General features: G+C 41.7%; 1 protein-coding gene across 2 annotated transcripts; it reads right to left on the reverse strand.

The window, feature by feature from the left end:
- Positions 1 to 837: 837 nt before the first annotated feature.
- On the reverse strand, positions 838 to 21,230 carry USP8 (ubiquitin specific peptidase 8). 2 transcript variants are annotated; one of them, XM_065733921.1, is made up of 20 exons: positions 21,073 to 21,230; positions 14,855 to 15,025; positions 14,326 to 14,470; positions 13,649 to 13,734; positions 11,287 to 11,431; positions 10,877 to 10,934; positions 10,026 to 10,170; positions 9,532 to 9,694; positions 8,625 to 8,769; positions 8,260 to 8,480; positions 6,578 to 7,156; positions 5,974 to 6,063; positions 5,281 to 5,361; positions 4,648 to 4,910; positions 3,868 to 4,080; positions 3,288 to 3,498; positions 2,475 to 2,711; positions 1,726 to 1,868; positions 1,253 to 1,385; positions 838 to 1,077 (listed from the first exon to the last, which is right to left on the reverse strand). In XM_065733921.1, the coding sequence occupies exons 2-20, from the start codon at positions 14,956 to 14,958 to the stop codon at positions 892 to 894; spliced, it is 3,348 nt and encodes a 1,115-aa protein (XP_065589993.1). In that variant the 5' UTR covers positions 14,959 to 15,025; positions 21,073 to 21,230; the 3' UTR covers positions 838 to 891. The 2 variants fall into 2 exon arrangements, with proteins under 2 accessions (XP_065589993.1, XP_065589994.1); XM_065733922.1 differs by lacking the exon at positions 5,974 to 6,063.
- Between the last annotated feature and the right edge of the window lie 488 nt (positions 21,231 to 21,718).

Genomic DNA, 21,718 nt, shown 5'->3' on the forward strand with positions numbered 1-21,718 from the left:
GTTTCTTAACAAAACTAGTTCTACACGAAATAGCAGTGCCTTCATCTGAAGAGCCTCTAAACTGTGTGACTCAGAGTGTCATCATGTAGAATCCTGACCATTACAAAACTAGCAGGGAACGGAGACAAACCCAAACGTACGTTTATCAGGATATATTTTTAAATCATTTCTTAAGGTTTTTAATGCATGTATACGTGAAAATTTATATTAAAAAATTAAAAAGGAAAGTCTCGTTTGTTTAGAGTAACTCTGAAGTGCACCAATATTGACAAAAGCTAACAAAAAATACAGCTCTGCTTTTTTTCTTTTAAATAAGTAGTGTTGCAGTTAGTTAAGAGCTGGCAAATTAAAGCATTCCTCTGAGTTTTAGAGTTTCTCACAAAAAGGACAATGTTTTATTATATACACAGTTCTGATGTGCAATTATGCAATCAATATGTACACTTACATTCCTAACTGTTTACATCATTCTAGAGTATTCACAGTAGAATCAAGCTTAAGGTTAGAAATGTGAAAAGGCCATAACAGTGAGAGAATGAAGATAAAAATCAAGATATGCCTTGGGAATTGTAGACTACTTGTTAATAGATTTCAGATGACTACGCTAGAATTTCATTTTGGAGCAGACTAAAAATATAGTTGTTTTTTTTTTTAATGAATGGTAATGTGAAGTATGCTTTTAAATGGTTTCACAGATGGCAGTATTACCACAAGCATTATTAATCGATCTGATGTAAGCAACAGTACTGACCAGAAGGAGCTTGCTTGCAGAGAAGCTGCTGCAGCCATCCCCGTAACTTTGTGACTACATCTGTCGTAGCTCTGCATGCTCTTCCCCATAACTACTGCGTTCTTATCAAAAGAAAGCCAGTTTTCTTAACCCACACAACTTTATGTGGCCATCTCCACTGCTCGTTGTTCGTACGAAGTGTAGAAGAGAATATATGCAGCAGAGGACTTCACAGATGACGCTGAGATCTCGGATACCTCGTGGTCATCGAACTTAAACCAGCGCTGCTTTGAGGCGTTTTTGCAGTAGGCGGTGTAGTGCCCTCCATCCAACCCTCCATAATGATTCTGTGAGCAGAAGAAGAGAAAAAGGTAATGGCTTGGAAAGCTTCACTTCTTGTCAAGGAAAATGAAGTAACTAAATACTGTTCATTCATTTTAGAACATAATTTTATTTGCAACCGTAGAGACCAAAAGAAGTCTTAGCACAAAGATCACGGAGCTTGAAATGCAGAGTACTTACTGATACTGAAAATAGATTGTATCTCTTCAAATTATTCTTTGGACCAATAACATACTGTGAAAGGTCAAGAGTTTCCAATGGGAAATCTACAGAGGTCTGAAGCTTTTGCTTCCATCTTCCATCATAGGAAAATCTAGAGAATTAAAAAGCATCGTTTCAGTTTACAAGTCTTCCAGGAGCTACCTAAGAACATTAAGCTGTGTCTGTGTTTTCAATCCAGACATGATATCAACTAAAGATCAAACTGTTTCACAAACAGATTATGCTCACACATTGTGCTTCTGAGCACAAGGGACGAGAGCTGCGTGGAGAAGTGCTCTGTGCACTACAGCCAGGTGAAAATAACGCTCCTCTATTTCCAACTGGAAACACATCTCAAACTTTCCCTAATTAAAAGCAGCAAATGGCTGCACTAGAACAACCAATCTTCATCAAATCCTGGTCACTTCATCCTAATTCATCATTTTGCTTACCGTTTCAGGTGCACGAGAAGCACGGGTGGTAACTTCCAGATTTCTATTTTTTTCAAAGAATCCCTTCGAGTTTTGCAATGGCTGCAGTAAAATCTGTTGTTATCAGTGAGCTTTTCCTCTTTGGAGAACAATCTAAGGCATTCCTTAGAAAAAGAGAGCACACCAGTATGGATTGGGAAGGATGGGTGTTTAAGATAAAGGAGTATAACTGTTTATTCCCTATTTGCTTGTTAACTTGCAGCACTTTGCTTGTCATCTGCACACTGTGTTCCACAAAGGTGAAAAAACTGAGTTAAATCCACCTGTGAAAGGTTTACTGCATGCATTAATTATCTGCCAGTTCCTCACAGTATGCCTACAACACTGAAAAAAACCCCAAACATTTATACTACGACAGACAAGAGCAAGTACTAGATGTCTTTTCTGACACTGTGGCTTCAATATTTCCATCCTGCTCGTGTTTTAAAATTCTTATTAATTTAGAAGAATGAAATGGACTCAGATCAGTTCACTTTTCAGGTTGGTGTAAAGAAGCTGGAACACCAATAACTCCTTCAACGAGAAGCTGAGCACGGCATCACAGAATGGTTGATGTTGGAAGGGACCTCTGGAGGCCATCAGGGCCACCTCCCGCTGGTTGTCCAGGACCACATCCCTCTCCAACAGGGGAGACCACACAACCTCTCTGGGCAGTGTCAGAACGAAATCAAAGAGGAACAGTTCTAATGTCTGTCCTAGTGTCCCCTTACCTGCAGTGTGCATTTACTAGTGGATGCAAGGGGCAAGGACAAATACATGAAAGCCTCAAAGGTCCGTGACTTCTTGTGACACGTGAGACACTGCACGGTGGATTTGAACTGCCCTTGGAAAAGCGCCACGATAATGGATTCATTGAGCTGTTTGTGCTTCTGCCACGCGAGTTCTGCAGCTCTGAGGTCGTCGAGATGATCGTTGTTTTCTTCCTTGTATCTTTTCCTGTTGTCAGCCTGTAAAACAGATGTTGGAATACCATAGCCACATATTAATGTACATTAAAAAAAAAAAGGAAGACCATTCAAATAACTTTTAAACATGCCAGGACAGCCATCAGGCTGAGCTTTCTCCCACAGGTTTCTTCCACTGTTCCCATCAGTATCTTATGCCTTACAAAACTGAATCCTATAATCCCAAATACTTGCATTTCCTTCTATGCAACACTGCAACAGCAGAGGCAGCAACACGTATCCACTGCAAACTAATGCAGATTTTAAGCAACTTCTGCTTTGGGACTGGTACTGTTTTCTGCTAAAAGTCACCTGCTACAGGCCCATAAGCAAACCATGTTGGTCACGTCAGACTCAGCAGCCAGAGGGATGTCACAGAAATGGGCTCTGGCTCCAAGGAGCCATGGTGAGCTTAACCTGCGTTTGTGCTGACTTTCTCATCCGTACCCAGAAGGTGCTTCAAACAGCTCCATTTACACAAGCACACAACTCAAACCCTCTTAGGAAGTGTAAGATATTTCAAAATGGATTTCTCTCGACGCTTCAGCAGATGGATGACTTGTAACATGGATGGCTTACTTTATTTAGGTCTTCGTGCAAGCCGTCCATGAGAAAGAGAAGCAGCTCCTGGGAATCCTGCTGGCTGTATCCTGCAAACTGGTCGTTAATTTTCCCAATTGTGATTTTGAAGTCTTTTGGACTGATGTATTTATACTGTCCTGTCCACAAAGCTTTCATTATTACTCCAAACTCTTCAGCCACTTCACCTTTATGCCCCAGGAAATTGGACCTATACAATTAAACAGATTCAATAAAAATGAAAAAGCCGTTAGTCTCAGTTGAAATTTCTGCCTACTTTACATCTAATTTAAATATTCAACATTGGTCTGATAGAAGGTACTGCTATTTCCAGCTTGTTATGCCAATGCCATGTAAAGTGTACTACAACCAGCTGAGAACAGCCAGCACTGATGTATGAACGTGCTCAGCAGAATTCAGACTGCCCCGAAAGGTTTGTTCTGTCCTACAGCTGAATTCTGAGCAATCTCTGGAAAAAAATCTCCAGCTCTATTAATCCGACTTTACAGTTGTTAATGAACAAAAACCCACTTTTTATCCTTCAGTTGTAAATTAAAGGATGAGAATAAGAGGTTGTTACCTGTTAATATCATCTTGATACAGGTTTCTGTTAAAATACTCAGCCAGGTGAGGTGCGTTGCACAGACACTGTAATATGGAGTTCATGTAGCAAGTGTTCCCTAGATTGCGAAGACCTGTCAGAGCTGGTCCCGATCCCCCAAATACAGGATTCAGGTTCCTAATCTGTGATGCAGAGAGTCTTGAAATTTCTGTTTTAGGGTAATAGATTGGTCTGTAAAGAAGGAGTTTTTATTTTTCAGCTGTCCAGGACTTGACAAAAGCATGCATGTAACCAGAACCACCTCCCCTCGCAGGCAACGACACATCTGAGCACAACAACACCCATGTGACATCAGTAAGGTACTGAAGAGCAGGTAATGACAGTGGCAAATCTACATATGTTGGTCTATAATCGGGTGAGGTATGGGCTGAAATAGCACTTATTTATTTTAATTAATTAAATAATTACATGAACAGCAACTTCCTCACGTTTAAAAATTAAAAACACTGTTCACAGAGATGAAAGGTGCCAGAAGACTGGCACTGAATACGTTAACACATGCCAATACCTACAAAGCAGTTTTCATTCTATGACACCGTGACCCCTGAAATTCACGTCACTAATAATTGCATTCATTCCCAAAAGATAGCTGCCCGTGCATTTAAATCTGTGAAGAAAAATCTCTCTTGTATTCTTTCAAATCTACTCAGAGAACATCAGCAGATTTCAGCGAGTTAAAGACAAAGTGACCCCACTTGCTGTAAGTGCCCCAGCTGTGATGGAAGTTACCAGACGTACTTATTGTCACGATTGACTGCGGGAGTTAGAGGAATTCTTTTCTTCTCTTCCTCCTGCACAGCTTGGGTGATGTCTGGGGACGAGTAGGAGCGCTTCAGTTTGGAGTGCTCCCGTTCTCGTTCAACAGTCACCTGTGGCTTGGGCTTGCGAGTTGGAGGGGTGGCCGGGGGGGTGGCAGAGGGAGCCATTTCTGGTGGATACATCTGAACAGTATTCGTGGGTGAGTGATAGTAACGGAAGGTTCCGGTGATTGGGTCCAGAAACTTTGGGGGAAAAGAAAAAGCTTTACAATTAGGTCAAGATCTACCACGAGAACTATCATCTATAAAGTCCTGCAAGAACAATCCATGAGTTTCTTAAACACTGAGACCTTAACAGTAGATACTATCCCTCAGTACATAGCGGGTTAAATTTAGTGGGAGGTGCCACCCCCAGCAACGTGCATTTAACAGCAGCTGCTCAGTGCTGGAATCGCCAGGTGAGCTCCCCTGATTTCATTCAGAAAAAATGCAGAAAATACTCATGTGGAATTTAAAGAGAGAAAAAAAAAGATCCTACTTGGAAATGTGACAACTGAAAGGCACTGTGAAATTGCACAAGCAACTTGATGATGAGATGAGGACAGACAGTTACCTTTGCCCAGCCGTCAGGCAGCCCTGGTATTATCCTGCCCATTTCTTCGCTTCGTGCTCTGATCAGTGGCTCCCGCTGAGACTAATGAATAAATACAACAGAAATGTAAGGTATGCACAGGTACCTGCACAGAGCAGCACGCTGCCTGACACTTCCTACAGCTGCATGACTGAATGCAAAATGGTTCAGCAACAAATCCTTTGTTAGAGCTGAGAACACAACTCACTGCAGGGCACACAAATGGCAATGCAGTGCTGCTATTTCCCATCACTCTACGTAGCCAAAACCATATGCTGACATGCTCCAGGAAAAGCACACTTCAGCTCTGCAATGACTACTCTGTTCCTCCCCTAGTTAGGCCACTCCATTAGAAACACACACTTTTGTTAAACACACAGCACAGATCTTTTCTTCCTTCCCAGCCAGGACACAACAGAGTACATGTGAAATGAGAATGAGTGTGGAGCACTTGGTAACGTCATCAAAAGAATATGAAAAGTTCTAGTGAAAGTCTCACGAATTTTTTTGCAGATGAATATGACAAAAAGAAAGCAAACAGCTACGAGCATAGCACAGGCTTGTCTTAAGATCAGAACTTTGAAAATTAAAGTGAGGCAGAATTTAAGGTGAAATAATAATCACAAAGCATCTACACTTGATTGTTCTTGGCTAAATGACACACAGTGTATTTACTTTAAGTCTTTCAGGATCCTGTTCAGAATCCTCTCTAAGGGGTTCTGGCTTTTGAGCTCCACTGTCTGGTTGTCCTTTAACCTCAGTTTGCTGTAAAAGATTTTGAGAGAAGGTTTTCAATTTTCATCTAGACTTTCAGTAAAGAAGGCTGATAAAGCAAAACAGGGAAGAAGCAAAACTGAATTTTCTTTTCTCGATGCTGTTAAATGAAGTCATTACAGCAGCTATCTACACATCACTTTTTGCATTCCTAGTCTATGCAGCAAGTTTTTGGAACGGCCTTTGTAGCTGAATGTTGTGTTATGTAAGACAGACTTCACTGCTTTCAAGAGTTCAGAAATAAAGCGTAGAGGTTCTATGTGTGCTATTTATGATCTCATGGGGACTCTATGCTCCCCACCTACAAGCAAGAACTGAGTCAGTTTAAGCTGTCCTGTGAAACTGCTTGATCCTTGGTTCCAACTTTCTCCTATGCATTTCTGTAAAAACAGCAGGCCTAAGTAAGATTCCAACACTGTATATATTTAAAATTTACACTGATGCTATCTCACTTCAGAAGGCACTGAAATCACCCCAAGTATTCCACACTCCCCTTTTCACTGACCTTGCCTGGAGATGCATCGCCCAGCACACGTCTCTGTGTATCTGGTGTTCGAGTTCCCCTTTCTCTTTCTTCTATAGACACTTTGTCAGTCTCAATCTTTTTTGCACCAGTGCTTTCTGGCTCATTTTTAATTTGCTTTTTTGCTTCTATTGCTTCTTTGCGTGCTTTCTCTTTTTCCTTCTCCTCCTGTTCTCTTTTTATCTGCTCGTCCTTCTCCTTCTGCTCTCTCTCCTTTTTGGATTGCTGTAGCTTTTCTTTGTGTTCCTTTTCTCTCAGTTCTTCCTTTGCTTTTTGCTCTTGTTCTTCTTTCTCTCGCCTGAGTCTCTCTCTCTGCTCTTCCTGCTGTCTCTCCCGCAGTTCTTTCTCTCTCCTGTTCTTCTCCATCAGAGCAGCAGTTTCCACATGTACACGGCTTTTTTCTTCCTCTGTCAGAACACTCCTGCCATCAAGCAATGGCTTTGTGGAGCGGTCCGGAACCACTCGGCTGTTCTCAGTGGGCACGCTGTCACGGAGCGTACTCTCAGATCTGGGTTTACTATCATCGGGTATTTTTATGGAAGGCTTTTTCGAACGATCAACCTGTGACAGAAAGCACAGAACAATTCACTAAAGTTGCTGGTACTCTCTTGGCTGGACTCCTAAGTGAGATGGATAAAAGAATAAAGGTCGTACGAAGTTGATTTCTGCCAGAGAATCAACTTTCGCTGTCAGTAGGTCTGGTAATTCAGATTGCTCGTTAGTAAAATTAGGTATTCATTTAATTTCCAGATGCGAGGCACGAGTCATCAAGCCCTAAAGAACCATAACCGCAGCATTAAACACACACTACTGCAACTCAGGTCTTCATTGTCAGTCTTTCAGAGGTGAACAATTTAGGGCAATCAGGCAGCCTCGTTTGGGCATGGCCCTCTCAACCACACGCTCTGGCACCTAATTAAGGCAGCTGCGACTGATGGGAAGAAGTATTTAAGATTGACTGCTGCTCAGCCCTAGGAGAGCAGGTTGTTTTATTACCAGATTAGAAGGTCTGAAAAAACAAAGAGTAGTCTAGTTTGAGGAATAAAATAAATAAGGTCTTTGTTAGCTGAAATCTTTGTTGAAGGTGTTATCTAAAAAGGCAGAGATTGATGGGTTTTAGCCTTATCTCCCAAGGAATACAAATTATTTTAGCACAAGGACTCTACAAAAGTGTTTTCAGAAAGTTTCATACACATGAAAGGAAGAAACAAGTCCTCGTGCTACCAGCACTAGATGAGGAGTGACAAACCACCTGAATGCTCTTCTCTTTAAAGGAAGATATGGTGGCTGGAAAGCAGAGGTTTGGAGTAACCAAGGTAAGTCGTGGTTTAACTGCCCTTCCTGTTTTATCATCTGTATGTTTTGATTAGAAAAGCTTGCTTATAGAATTTGCTTTCTGAATTAATGAGTGACTGCTGAGCTTTACTTTCTGCTGTGCTTGTATAAAGATCTGCAGCAAAAACTCTGCACTTGCCTCCAGTATATTCAGCTTCATAAAGTTCTGTGGAATATTTACTGTGGCTTCACAGACCTCTAATAGTCTCTATACCAATGTTCTTGTTTACAAGGCTTAAACAAATACCAAGAACATCTCCGTGGATTCAGGCTTCTGCATATGATAGATTAACCCTGTATTAAATCTGAGAGAAAGGAGCAGAGCTTACCTCAGGGATATTTCTTGTAACTGATGCTGGATTAACTACAAGTGAGCTGTCAGATTTTGGAACAGCAGCACCTTCTATGCTCCGTCTGTTCAATGATTTTAGCCTCTCTTCCAAATTAGCTCCTGCTTCTTCACTTTCAACCACTTCCCCTGAAGAAGGCTTTACAGGGGCAACAGGTGGAGCAGGAGCTGGCTCTTCCAGAGATGGATATGTAAAATCCACTGGGAAAGGAGGGAGAAAAAACATGGGATAACTCTTACAACACCTAAGTAACCCTGAAGTTCCACCAGACACCCAAAACAAGGCCATCTCAAACACGTTTGAATGATGTTAGGTACATGAGTTACAAACACCTTTATACTTACAAGACACAGTTACTGCTTCACTTCTGCTGTGCTGGGGTGGGGTTACTTTAGCATTTGTTGTGTACTGGGGAAAACAAAGGAGCCAGTTTTCATAGCCTCCTTCTAGAACCAGAGGTTCATTCTGCAGTATAGTTTTGCTTTCCCACTGTAAGAAAAAGTTTGAAATTAAATGACCTAAATGTAGTGTGGAAGTTTTTTCCATCTTAAGCATGTTGTTGGAATTTCCTTTTCTAGTCATTAAATTAACAAGTTACTTTAGAGGTTTTTAGATAGGAATTAAGCTGGCTACAAAACCACTTTGGGGAACAGAGTTTGGGGAACACCCAACACTGAAGTTCCAGACTCTACCTACAACAGGGCTCAAATATTTACGATGCAGAACTGCTCATTACTGATTCAAGTGACAATCCTCTGTGCAGAAAAATATTCATTACAACATTTATTTCAGCATCTTATCAATGTTTGCTCAGTGATTAGTGGCATTGGTGAGCATCATGTTCTCTGAAGGGCTTTTCAGAAAGTGTTCAGGCTCCAGCTTGGCCTCCTCTGAGGTCCTTAACATTAGGACATGAATAAGGCACGGAGGTTTATGAACTATTCTGTAAGGCAGTAAACAGGGAGAATTCCCTGAGCTGTCTTTGTACTTAAAGCTTACCAGCTAACTGCTGGGGAGTTGAATCATTCTGCTCTTTGCCTGTGTAATAAATTTATTTCTATGACTACCACATAAGCAGTGGGAAGTAAAGCCTCAAACTAGACTTCTGCTATCAAAATAAGTGGTCTTTGAAAACTGAACCAAGATGTTTGCCTAGAATGTCATTGTTGTCCATATGCTTTGTAATTATAGGTGTTTTAGGACCACCTTATTTATTGAGATGTAATGATATAAAATATGAAACTTGCCAACCTTAAAAAGTGCATCTTTCAGACTCTGAAGAGTTGTTCCTAGCTTTAAGTCTTCAGCAGAACTGAACCAGTCTAGCAGTACAACGTAATCAAAGTGTCCTCTCTTCTTCCACGGATCTTTAGAATCCTCTGGGAGCCTAGCTTCAATCCAGCTAGCAGTAACTCTGAAATGTATCCACATACACTTAAATAACACATGTACAGGCAATGCTTTGTCCAACAATATATATATTCTATATAAATACAGAACCATGTACATTTATGTGCTTGGGTAAAACACATGTTTTCTGGTTTTAAGTTGGTACATACAAGAACAGAGTCTGGATATATTTCAACAATTTGTATGTATCAGGGACTTTAGTTTCAAAGTGTACGAGCTGTAAAAGCACATGATCCTTCTAATGCACAGTTACATTTTTTTGTTTTTAAGAGACTTCAGGAAACACTAGTTCAGAAAAATTAAACATTTCATTATCATTTAACATTATTCCATACCCAGGACTGATGGCTTCTTCTGGGACACTGACTGATCTTGGAATACAGGACTCCTGGTAGTCCTTCAAGCTTCGAGCATCCATTATAATCAGTTCAATGCTCTTGTCTGTCATCATTGCAAACAGTTTCTCAGCTGTGACTGCTCCTTGAAATACAAAAGCTGTTAGATGCTAAAAGCTACAGTGTAAATGGAGATAGCTGTGACTGCTTCTGGAGCAGTCAAGACTGCAAACAGGTGACAGAACAGAAAAGTGTAGCTAATAAATAAATGAGTGTGTTCTTCCCATAAAGCCATGAAGCTGAGATGCTGCAGAGCAGACTGATTCTTTTGCTGCCACTACTGTAGTGATGAACAGCTAACTTGCTGAATTTGACAATACTTTGGTGACAAATTAGTTTAATTTGTCATGGTCTCATTTAATGTAAACTTTATAGGCAAGCTCTCATGGGCTACATACTGCAGATGTTGTCTAGAATTCTCAGCTGAAGAGGAACACTTCCTCATTTATTATGAGGGAAAAAAAAAACCAAAAAAAGAAGGCTAGGATGGGTGTGGAAATTTGTTATTTAACTGAAAAAGCTGACAAGCATCAGTCTTGCCTGGATTTTTTCTTATCAGCTGAAGAGATTTTTCTTTGTTTGATCGTACCAGTTATTAACATAAAATAAAAAAAGCAATAAAACAAATCTCAGCTCCTCTTTCTAAGTTCAAGAGGAATGATGAAGATGTAAATTCAGAACTTTATCACTACTATTACAGTGAAGTAACTTTAAAGAACTGCAGCTATAAAAGTGATAGGTGCATAGGTATATGGAGACTTTTTTTCACACCTGTGTAAACATTCTCTTACCACTCAAGTTCTCAGACTGATCCTTTCTTTCCAGTGAATGCTTCCTCTCGCCATTAATCTGTGTTGTAAGGAGGGGAAAAAAACAGTAAACTATGATCTAATAGTCAGAACTGAGGTGGCCAGCAGATACTGACTCTTGAACAACTTGAGGGGAAACTGGTCAAACTACACCACAGGAGTATGTCTAGCAGAAGGAAGATCCCTTACAAGTCCCTCTTAGAGGACTTAGAGGCTGGTAGGACTCAGCCTTTTGAGTTTTCTTCGAAAAAATAGTGGGGAGAGTAAACTAATTAAGCAAAAACAACTCACGCCAACACAACATGGTATGATTCTGTGCAGTAGATTAAACTAAATTAACAGTAGATTAAAGTTATAAATGAACTAGAGAATTAGCAGATATCTCCAGTTACCCTTTGGCCTTTTCCTTTGCAATCTGTTATACTTTCTGATGAGCTTTTGGCTGAACTCTTTCCATCTTCTTTTGGTTCTTGCTTTTTCTGCAGCTCCTGTCTGTCCCTCTCTTCAAGTTTTTTTCGTACTTCAGCTTCCTCATATCTATGGGAACAAAAGGGTGTTGAGTTTTTGAGGTTTTTTTGCCCTCCATTATCACATAATTAGCTAGCCTTAGTTAATTATCATCAGCAACAGCAAGTCCTTGGGTGGATGGGTGAAATACTCTCCAACACTCTCCTTGCAGCAAACCCCTATTTTCCTCCATGACTGCTTCTATTGTTTCTCCCACTCCTGGGATGTCTTTCTTATTATATTCCACAGTCATTACTCTTAAGGCTTACAGTTTTCTTCTTTAAACTCATTGTCACTAGATGCAATAGGTTATCATTTCATAGAAGCAGCAGTACAAACTGGCCATTTGCAGGTAAACTTCCATATATTGTAACAGCCATCCAAGGTATTTTATGTGGTTTGCAATAGTGCAACTAGTAATAGTTAGGAAGTTATCTCAGCTCTCTAAACTTCCTTTTTTTTTTTTTTTTTTGAGAAGCTGGATCAGAACTACCTGTACAGCAGCAGTTACCTTCAGGGTGTTAGCTGATGTTATAATACTGTTATGCCCTCATTAGTACTTCTGTTTATTTCAAATTCTGAGTCTACAGTGACATGTATGCAAGAATCACACTCAAATTCTTTTGCAGACTTAAGGGATACCTATATGCAAGACTTTATTAAGCCTCAGCCTTGAAAGTTAACCTCCCAGTCACTTGCCTTTGTAAGGACAATCACAGAGCTGTAAAACAGTGGACTCTGTACTGCAGCTTTCATAGCAACTTCAGGCTTTTACAGTCACAATGTAATTAAAGAACATTCTGTTATATTGAATACAATTAAGAATGTAAGGGTTACTAGTGTTCCTCAAAACAAAAACTGTTTGGAACTAACAATGCTGATGATTGAGCCGAGTAGTAAGGTTTGAGAACTGAACTGCATTAGTAACTGCTCATTCTAATAAAATGTTGACTAATAAGGATTAAAATGACAACTACCATGCAGCTTTATTTCCTATTAAGCACTTTGTTAATAAACTAGATCATGACATCAAATTCTGCTTCAAACCCTGCTCCACTAATTGGCCACTAGTAGGAATTAGGCTGCCGGGCAACCTTATTTCAAATAGACTTCTAATTTACAGTGTCTTTGCCAAATCAAGAACAGAGCATTTTGTTGTTCTTGGAAGTTAATGGCACTACAGCACATTTAAAGTTTCCTCTGAGTTCAGTCAGTATGGGATATTTACTATCAGCTTCCCACTTACCCACCCATACACCTCTGAAGCATGTGGTAGCTCATTCATAGAGGTATTCCTGAGACCAAACAACGTTTCAGCAGTTCCACTTGAGTTAACAATTAACAGTTAAATTATTTGCTGACCTATGGCCTTGAAGAGAAATTATACAGATAATTCCTATGAAGTCACTTCTGTAGCTATGCAGTCATGTTTCATCTAGCCTCCCTTTAAAGAAATACATACTTTAGTCACAGTCATTGAAAGTGATTCACTGTGTCAACTTTCAAAACTCAATTTATTTCATAAAAAGCTATGAGCTACTACACAATGAATCTCTAAATTGTGTTTTCTATAACTCTTATCAGAGATTCTACTGAGTGAATTTGTAGCTTGTGTTGAATTGCAAGGCCTAATGAAAAATAGAGAATAGTTAAAGATTGTTTCATATATATATATAATATCAGACATCTTTGGGAAGTATTTTTTTCATGTACATGTAGCTACACTCTTATTTTTTAATTCTCCTCAACTGACTTTTTAGATTAAGCTCTTTAAAAGGCATAGGGTGGGTAAGCCTTTGGGTAAGTTTTTGTTAGTACAAACCAAGCCCATATTATGAGGGCTTTAAGTATATGTAGATATTAGTAAATTTGGTGGCATATTTGGCCCCAGTTGACCGTGATGAGAAGGGTGAGGAGGATGAAAAGGTTCTTGATCTGTCCTAGCGTAGTTTTATCTTGTGGTTTCTTTTTATTAGTTGTTAAACAAAGCCAGGAGACACTACCAATAAATCTCAGTCACCAAGAACTGAGATAACACAGACAGTGGCAAGTTACTGGAACACACAATGACAAAAAATAATCTATAGAAGCACACTACTGTAGGTAAATTATTTAAGCAGTCAGTAACTTCAGGTATCTAGATGCTACTGTAAGCATAATCCCCTAATACTATATAGTAATGAAAGCCTGAAACTGTGCATGCATAGACTTCGTGTTTATTGAACAATATCTGCTGTGTTCACATACCTGAGTTTAAGGCTGTCTGAGAGTCTTTCAGCTTCTTCAACAGCTTTTTTTAAATTTGTAGGCCCAAGAATGGAATGGAAATAATCCTAGAATTACAAGATTCAGCCCTCATATTAGCAGTACAGCTTAATGATGCCTACTTCTGTGCATATCAAGAATAGCTAATCTACACAGAAACTGTATTGTAGGGATAATAATGCCAACAAAAGGAACAGTTTTGAGTCAAATATTTTCCCCTCAAACATGAATTTGTAATTAATGTTGTTCTACAGCACTAATACCAACAAGGCAGTTCTGTTCAGTAAGAGATGGCTCTAGTTGCAAAACTAAAAGCAAAAATGCACCCTTGTGCATTTTCAGTGAAGGAGGCCTGAAATGAATGAAACGCGCTCTGTGATCCCCAAACTCCTCAGTACTGTCCCAAAAGATGTTGGAATGGAAAAGATGAGAGGATTAGCTTTCCATGAAAAATATTTACACATCTGACTATGTATGCATCTTATGTGAACTTGTAAAAGCAATTAAGAATAAACTAGTCAAAAATAGGAAGGTGAAATATCTGTGTGAAGCAATTTCTGTATCCATTTGTGTACTCCTTTGAATGTACATTAGTATAATTTTCTGTACTTCTAGAGCTTCCACCAATGCAGAAAAAGTCAGTCAAAAAGCTTTTATACCTGTTGCTGCTTAAAATCAGGTCTCTTCTTAATAAGATTATAAACAGTCACATATTTCATATATAGGATGTAAGCTTTTTCTTCATCTCGGTCCAATCTGCTTTCCTCTGCGGCCTTGAAAATCTTAAGGGCACTCTGCACATAACTGAAATCAAAGCAGAGGTGTAAAGCATGTGATTGCTGACTTGTCCCCAAAAACCTTTCAACTGCAAAATGCCATTTTAAGTGTTCACAGCCTCTGCCCATATACGGTTAGGTTTTTACCACTGTAATACAAAGCCTTCACTAAACATGAATTAGAATCACACTCCTCCAAGTGACATTTCTCCGCTAGTTTGTTTACTAGCCTCATCTAAAATCTTCCATATTGAAAGAGCATTCTGTGATGTGGGAAGAAGTACTCTTAAAAAAATATTTTGCTGAGTACATAAGGAAACAATCTAACAAAGGTATCAAAATTCTGTTTACTATGTGCTCCTGGGATTTGTATTTTGTATAGTTAATTCCAAATCATTTCAAACATTGCTACCTCTTTGTACTGGTCTTCTCAGGTTTTATTTCAGTCTTCTTGTTGAGATCTTTCAATGAAGTACAGAGATACAGCTCCTTAGGTACAGATGCCACAGCAGGCATGTTAATGTTGTTGTTTATCTCCCTTCCAGGATGGTTCAACTTCTCACAAGGCTCTACCAGTAGCTTTCTGGAAAAACAAACCAACCAATTTTACTCCAGCATTTAATACAGTTACTGTAGTGACCTGAATGTGGTTATTGCCTAATCTAGGTCATTTAACATGAATCAACATGAATATAAAAGAATCTGGAATTTACAGAGTTAAAGTGCAAGTTATAATTAATGATTCTAAACGTAATTTAAGCATAGGTAATCACTTCCAGCTCTAATGGTTGACCTGGTCCACTACAATCTGGTGAAATGTTACTCTAACACTACAGCTCTGGCACTTATGTCTTTGGCATTAATCTGTTCTGCTAGTAAAACCGGGATTTCTTATAGAAATATCCTGCTATTTAAACAAAAAAAGTCTGATGTTTACTCTGAGTGATCACATGAAGCAAAAAACATGAGTGAAAACCAATTCCAGGAGTTTAAAAAATAAAATGCTAAAAATCATAGAATCAAAGATCAGCTTGGGTTGGAAGGGACCCTAAAGGGACCCTAAAGTGCCCCCAGGCCCAACTGCTGCTGTGGGCTGGCTGCCCCCCAGCTCAGGCCAGCCTGGGATGTGGAATTCAGCCCTCCAGGGATGGGGTACCCACAGCTCTGGGCAGCAATGCCCATACTTCACCAGTCTGAGGAAAGTGCTTCTCCCTGACATCTAACCTCAGTCTCCTCTCTTTTAGTCTAAAGCCATTCCTCCTTGTTCTGTCACTTCCAGACCGTGTAAAAAGTTGCTCCCCCTCCTGCCTGTAAGTGCCCTTCAGGCACTGGAAGGCTGCAGTGAGGTCTCCCTGGAGCCTTCTCTCCTGCAGGCTGAAGGAGCCAAGCTCCTTCCTACACCCAACCTTCCTTGCCAAAAGGGGAATACTGCTTAAATTGCAACTATTTAAATGTTAATCATTCATAACAGTACTCTTTTATCTACTGTATGTATTATTCATACAGGACTGGCTGAATAGGTAACAATATAAATTAATCCTCCTCAATTGATAGAATTATTTGAAACAATGCTAACTTGTCAAGAATACAAGCAGAAGAATAAGGAAAACAAGGAGGAAGGAAATGCTGACTTAATATTCAAATTCATCCATCCAGCAAGTTTTTTCAACTATAAAGCCAGTAAATATGTTTTAGAAACCACTTGAGCTATCTGTACCATAAAATTTGTGCTGCATACTTATCCTATGACTAGCCTAACACCAGCCCCTGCACACAGATGCTCTACCAATGGCAAGGTGACTCTTTACACCTTGCTAAGACACAGGAAGGTTACAGCAGGCTGAAGTCTGCTCGAAACATCTCAGCCGTGCTGTAGGTGTTGAATTCCCAGGTACAGCTGTCTTTCTGTGGCCTCTGGGAAGCACTCCTAAGCAGTGTTTAAATACTTAAGCAGAGTTGACCAGAAGAGACTGCTATGTGTTCTCACCTGACATTCTATGTGTAGCAGTCGCAGAATTGCAGGAGCTGGAAGGGACCTCAGGAGATCATGGAGTCCAACCCCCTGCTACAGCAGGTTCCCTACAGCAGGTTGCACAGGTCGGCGTCCAGACAGTGCCTGAATATCTCCGTAGAAGGAGACTCCACCACCTCTCTGTGTAGTCTGTTCCAGTCCTCCATCACCCTTACTGTAAAGCAGTTCTTCTGCACACTTGTATGAACTTCTTGTGTTCAAGTTTTAGGTCATTACTCCTTGTCCTATCACTGTAAGCCACCAAGAAGAGTGTGGCCTCATCCATTTGTCTCCCACCTCCCTTTAGATAGTATAAACATTAATCAGATCCTCCCCTCAGTCTTCTCTTCACCAGGCTGAACAGACCTCATCCTTTCCTCACAGGGAGATGCTCCAGGCCCTCAATTATTTTCATGTTCCTCTGCTGGACTCCTTCTGGACATAGTCCATTAAGTCTCATGCAGACAGTCCAACTACAGTCTCTGTGTATGCTATACAGTAAGCTATTTTAGCCCTTGGGGATGGCAGGGGAAGGGGATGGGCCTTCCCACGGCACGCAGCTCTCACCAGCTAGGTAATATAGTGCTTAGACACAGATGCTGGCCTTGCTAACTTTCCAGTTTTATAGCATTTGTCCAAACTTAAGAGCATCTGTCAAAAATCTTTCCTTAGGAGACTGTATTCCATATAATTCTAGGAAGTAAATCATAAAATCCTCAAATACTAATTTTAACACCTAAAGTTGGGAATTCATCCTATATCCCATGCATCTTCCCCATCCCACGTGAGGTGCCCTATGCTTAAACTTTCAGGAGGTATTTAGTTGTTGAAAACAAAGCAGAAAGCTAATTAGAAGTTCTACATTCTGTAGAAATGAAATAAAACATACCTAACTGCCAACTAAAGGACCTTCCCAAGCTAAACATTTTTTTTGTCTAAAGCAAAGACTGACTTGTTTTTGAAGTAATCTCATAGAATTACAAGGAAATGCTTCACTTGTGCTAAGATCTCAGTGCTGCATATCTAATCCTACCTTCAAAACACGTATTTAACTGGCAACCTCAAACTGCAAATAGACCTTTTCTTTGAAGCTCTAAGTCCTTTCTAAATATATCTTCAATGTTTGCTGTTATGTAATCGGTATTTTCTTAATCTTGAGTGGCAAATTTGGCTGAGTTCTGACAGAACGTAACTAAATGTATCTTCTGAAAAAGACGTGAACTGTGTGTATGAAGATGTGTGTATGGGGGGGGGAAGACTACATGGAAGATGAGCCACTTAATGAAAGGCAGAAGATGCCTGCAAAGTTTCTAGTGCTGGACATAGCTTGACAATGCACCTCTTCTGGAACCTTGCTTCTACAAATGCAGAATGAATGGACAGAAGATAAATTTGAGCTCTGGCTGAGAATGAAAACTGACTTTCCATACTTTCCTACTCTAGTTAACAAGAGTTAGAACTAAAGGTTTTTAAACTGCCAAATGCAGTACTAAACTTACTTCTATTTCCTTATCTGGAGAAATCTTAACATCTTTTCCAGAAGATGAGCAGCTCCCCACAGCAGCTGATGGATGAGGTATTACTCTTTGACCTCCCAAAGCACTGTAACTCATGCAACATGCTGCAGGGAAATGAGTTTAGGATGGATTAGAAATAATACTTTCAGGGAGGGCGGGGGAGGAGGGAATCAAGTTCTCAACAGCCTACTTAATGGAATTACATGCAGCATGTATCAGATGTTAATATAAGTTTTTAATTACAGCTCCTAATTCACTCTTCTATGTGCAAGAAAAGTTAGCTCCTTAACTGCAGCCTATAGATTGGTCACTATCAGGGCTGTTCAGGACCCTTAGAACTCCTCAGGCTTTTCCTGCAGTTCAAAATGTGCTTGTACCTTCATGTCCTCTTCATAATATTTTTCAAAGCAGTTACCACTCTGTGAGCTGATGTAGATTCACACAGATAAACTTTTAAATGTTGCTCAAGATGCTGAGGACCTTAATGACAGAACCTGAATGAACACATCTCTGTATCACCAAAATGGAGACAATCAGAGCTAGTGACCAACAAAGGCCTCCCACTTACAGTGACATTGATCCAAATCAAAGTTTGTGTTATTCTTAAAAAAAGAAAAGTAGCAATAGGAAAATAATAAGCAGCTGCTTTGGGGACTATATCTGAGTCTCTTCTCTGTTATTTAACACTGGGAACAAAACCAAACAGAACCAGTGGAATAACATTCTTGGTTACATTAGGCTTCTTCTCAATCGTAACATCTATTAAAATTGTGACATACTGTAACAACCAGGCAGTATCTTCCTGTAAACTAAGGAAAGCAGAAGAAGGAAATGAGCTCTTAACAGCTTTTTAGCAGAAACAATCTGCTGCTTGCTGTCTTACCACTGCATTTTGGGCACAGTGTTTCTAGAAACTGCAATTAAAACCTGGAGATGATGGTGGATATTCACAGCTGATCCTCAGCCTGACTCTGTCCCCAAGGGGGCGTGCTCAAGATGCTCAACTTGCCCAACGATCGATACGGGAAGCACTGCTACTGCCCCGGAGACACTGCTCTATGGTCAGGCACTTACAAATACATGGATTACTATATGGGTATGCAGACAAGGGGTATCAGACCTCTATCAGTCGTCCTGTCTTCCACAGCAAAGAGGAAACAGTAAGTGGCAATTTTTGCACATGGACATGAGTACTCTTTTACTGTACTGCATAGAATATTGTATAAGATTCTATAGCAAACTAGCCCAAACTGCTCTTGCTATTTACACTTTCCAGAAGTTTTCCCAACCGTACCCACTATGGTTCTTACCTTTTTATCATACTATCAACTCCCCGTAAGAATTATTGTTCTGAAGTCAAATGCTGCTGCTCTTTACCAATTACTCACTTCCATTTATGGAAAACTTAATTGTCCTGACAGTTTATGTTGACAAAGAACTTAGGATTTCAGACTCATAATCAGCTCCTTCATACAAAAGCATAACCACCTGATTTTGAACCTTTGTGTTCATAGATATCAGATTCCCAACTGACCAGTTCTCTATGCTTTGTCCAGCAAAATAATTCCAAAAAGAAAGGTGTCTATGAATAGTTAACAGCACCGAAACATGTGGAGGTTGCACCAGATGTAGGTGTGATGTAGGTGCGTGTTTGATCCCACTAGAAGAGTTGCAATGAACAGTACTGAACAGCATGAGTTTTATCAGAATACACTCTTGCTGATCTAGCGCACATTGACTAGTTTCACTTCTGCCTTCTGCTGCCTTCCACCTCCATGCTTACAGTCACTGCATCAATGCAACAGCAACACTGAGGAATCAGTGAACCCTTCACTGAACCTATGAAAAGAATAACTCCTTCTCAATGCGAAAATGAAACTGGATGATAAAACTGTAAATAAAACAAGGGACTGCAGAAGCCATGACAGCTATGTTTACTGTTAGTCAACTCAATGAGGAATAGCAACCAACCTATTTCAGGTTTGCCAACTATTTTTCTTAAAAATGAATATTATATGAAACCATGGTTTTTGGTTTCCCAGCTGAAGCACTGCCCCCCCACCCCCTGTTCATCCTCAGTAAATCTGAAAACAAGGCCAACATCCCAAAAATACAATGGTAATTGTGACTGCGTATGTAGGGACATTTAGAATACTTATAATGAGTATTTTCACATGGACAGGGGAAGCGTACCTCTTGGTAACAGGTTTTTCTACCTCTAATTACCATGCCTGCTTTACTACGGATATGAGTAAGCTTTAAGTGGAATGACAACAGCAAGAGCGACGCGCAGAAGCAGTTACACTGCAGGCAGCACGCAGTGCTGTGGACTGAGAGAAGTGCTCGTGCTCTCTGTGAGGTCTTGAACTTTCATGCAGGCTCCTGTGCTGCCACAGGCCTCAGCTCTGCAATGTGGTGTGCAGAGGTGGCATGGGGCCTGGCACAGGGCCTGGTGCTCACACCCAGCACCCCAACTGCTGTCGCTGGGCCGTGCCACCAGCAGCAGGGTGTCACAGGCATGGCCGGGGCCTGGTGGCACAGCAGTGCACAGTAACAGCTCCTTTTAGGGAATAATAAGGATTCTGCAGTATGTTCGACTGTTTAACTGACATTAATGGAGGGAGAAGGGGAGGCAGATGCTAATAAGTTAACATAAAACAAAAAAAAAGTTAGGTTTCATATATTCAGCTAGAAAGTTCCCCAACCTGAGTAAAAACAGACGCATCTTTACGCCCTTAGATACCGAATTCCGGCCCGCACGCAGCCGCTGCGCTGCCAGGGCGGTGACCGAGGCTCGGCCCCGGCTCCCGCAGCGGCTCATCCCGCACGAGGCCCGGCCCGCAGCGATCTGTGACGCCGCACCGCCCTGCGGAGCGCACCCGGCAGCGCCTCTCCGTGCCGACCCCCCCACCCCGCCCGCCCCCGGCCCTTCATGCCCGGCCGGGGCTGCGGCTGCCCAAGGTCACCGCGGGATGAAGTGCCGCGGCCCCCTCCGCTCAGCCCGGCCCCGCTCCCCTCCCCCCCCAGCTCCGCACGGCGCTCCCGGGCCCGGGATGCCCTTTAAGGGCGCGTAGCGGTGCCCGCGGCCCCGTGCTCACTCACCGCCGCGGGGACGCGCTGCCCGCCGGCCCGGGGCAGGCCCATGTCCGAACGCGGCCGCCGAGGAGACGCTACGCGGCCACGGCTGCTAAGGCGGAACTCGGCGGCGTTCCTCCCTCCTCCAGTCCCACCCTGCCGGGCCTCGCTCCCCCGCGGAGGCGGGGACTCACCGCGGTCCTATCGGGGCGGTGAGGTGCGGTGGCCGCGGCCCTCCGCCCCTCCTGGCCCTGCGCTGCCCGGCCCGGGCCGCCCAGCGGCGGCTGAGGGCTGAAGGACGGCCCGCGTCGCCGTGCGGAGGGAACGGCGGCGGGGAGGGGCGAGGGCGTGGAGTACGCAGGGGAAAAGAAGCAGCGGTCCTGGCACCATCCTGTGCTGCAGTCCTCTGCGGAATGAAGCCCGCAGAAGGCAGATCTTCTCCTTCAGGAAAGTCAGGCGACTGTGGAACCACCGAGACGATGGGGAAGGTGCTGCTGAGTCCACACTGGCTGCTGTCATATAATCACAGAACGGTTTGGGTCGGAAGGGTCTGCAAGGATCACCAAGTTCCAACCCCCCTGCCACAAGCAGGGCCACATGCCTCCAGCTCTGGTACTAGATCACGTTGCTCAAGGCCCCGTCCAGCCTGGTCTTGAACAACTCCAGGGATGCA

Source organism: Cyrtonyx montezumae, unplaced genomic scaffold (assembly GCF_038088225.1).
Source record: "Cyrtonyx montezumae isolate F1298 unplaced genomic scaffold, pur_monq_1.0 scaffold_17, whole genome shotgun sequence".
NCBI lineage: Eukaryota > Metazoa > Chordata > Aves > Galliformes > Odontophoridae > Cyrtonyx > Cyrtonyx montezumae.

Excerpts from the sequence above, each read along its gene's own strand:
- USP8 (XM_065733921.1), bottom strand. The coding sequence starts at position 14,958 with ATGCCTGCTGTGGCATCTGTACCTAAGGAGCTGTATCTCTGTACTTCA. Across the intron at positions 14,471-14,854 it reads GAGAAGACCAGTACAAAGAG|TTATGTGCAGAGTGCCCTTA; the intron begins GTAGCAATGTTT and ends CTTTGATTTCAG. Across the intron at positions 10,935-11,286 it reads GCAAAGGAAAAGGCCAAAGG|ATTAATGGCGAGAGGAAGCA; the intron begins GTAACTGGAGAT and ends CTTACAACACAG.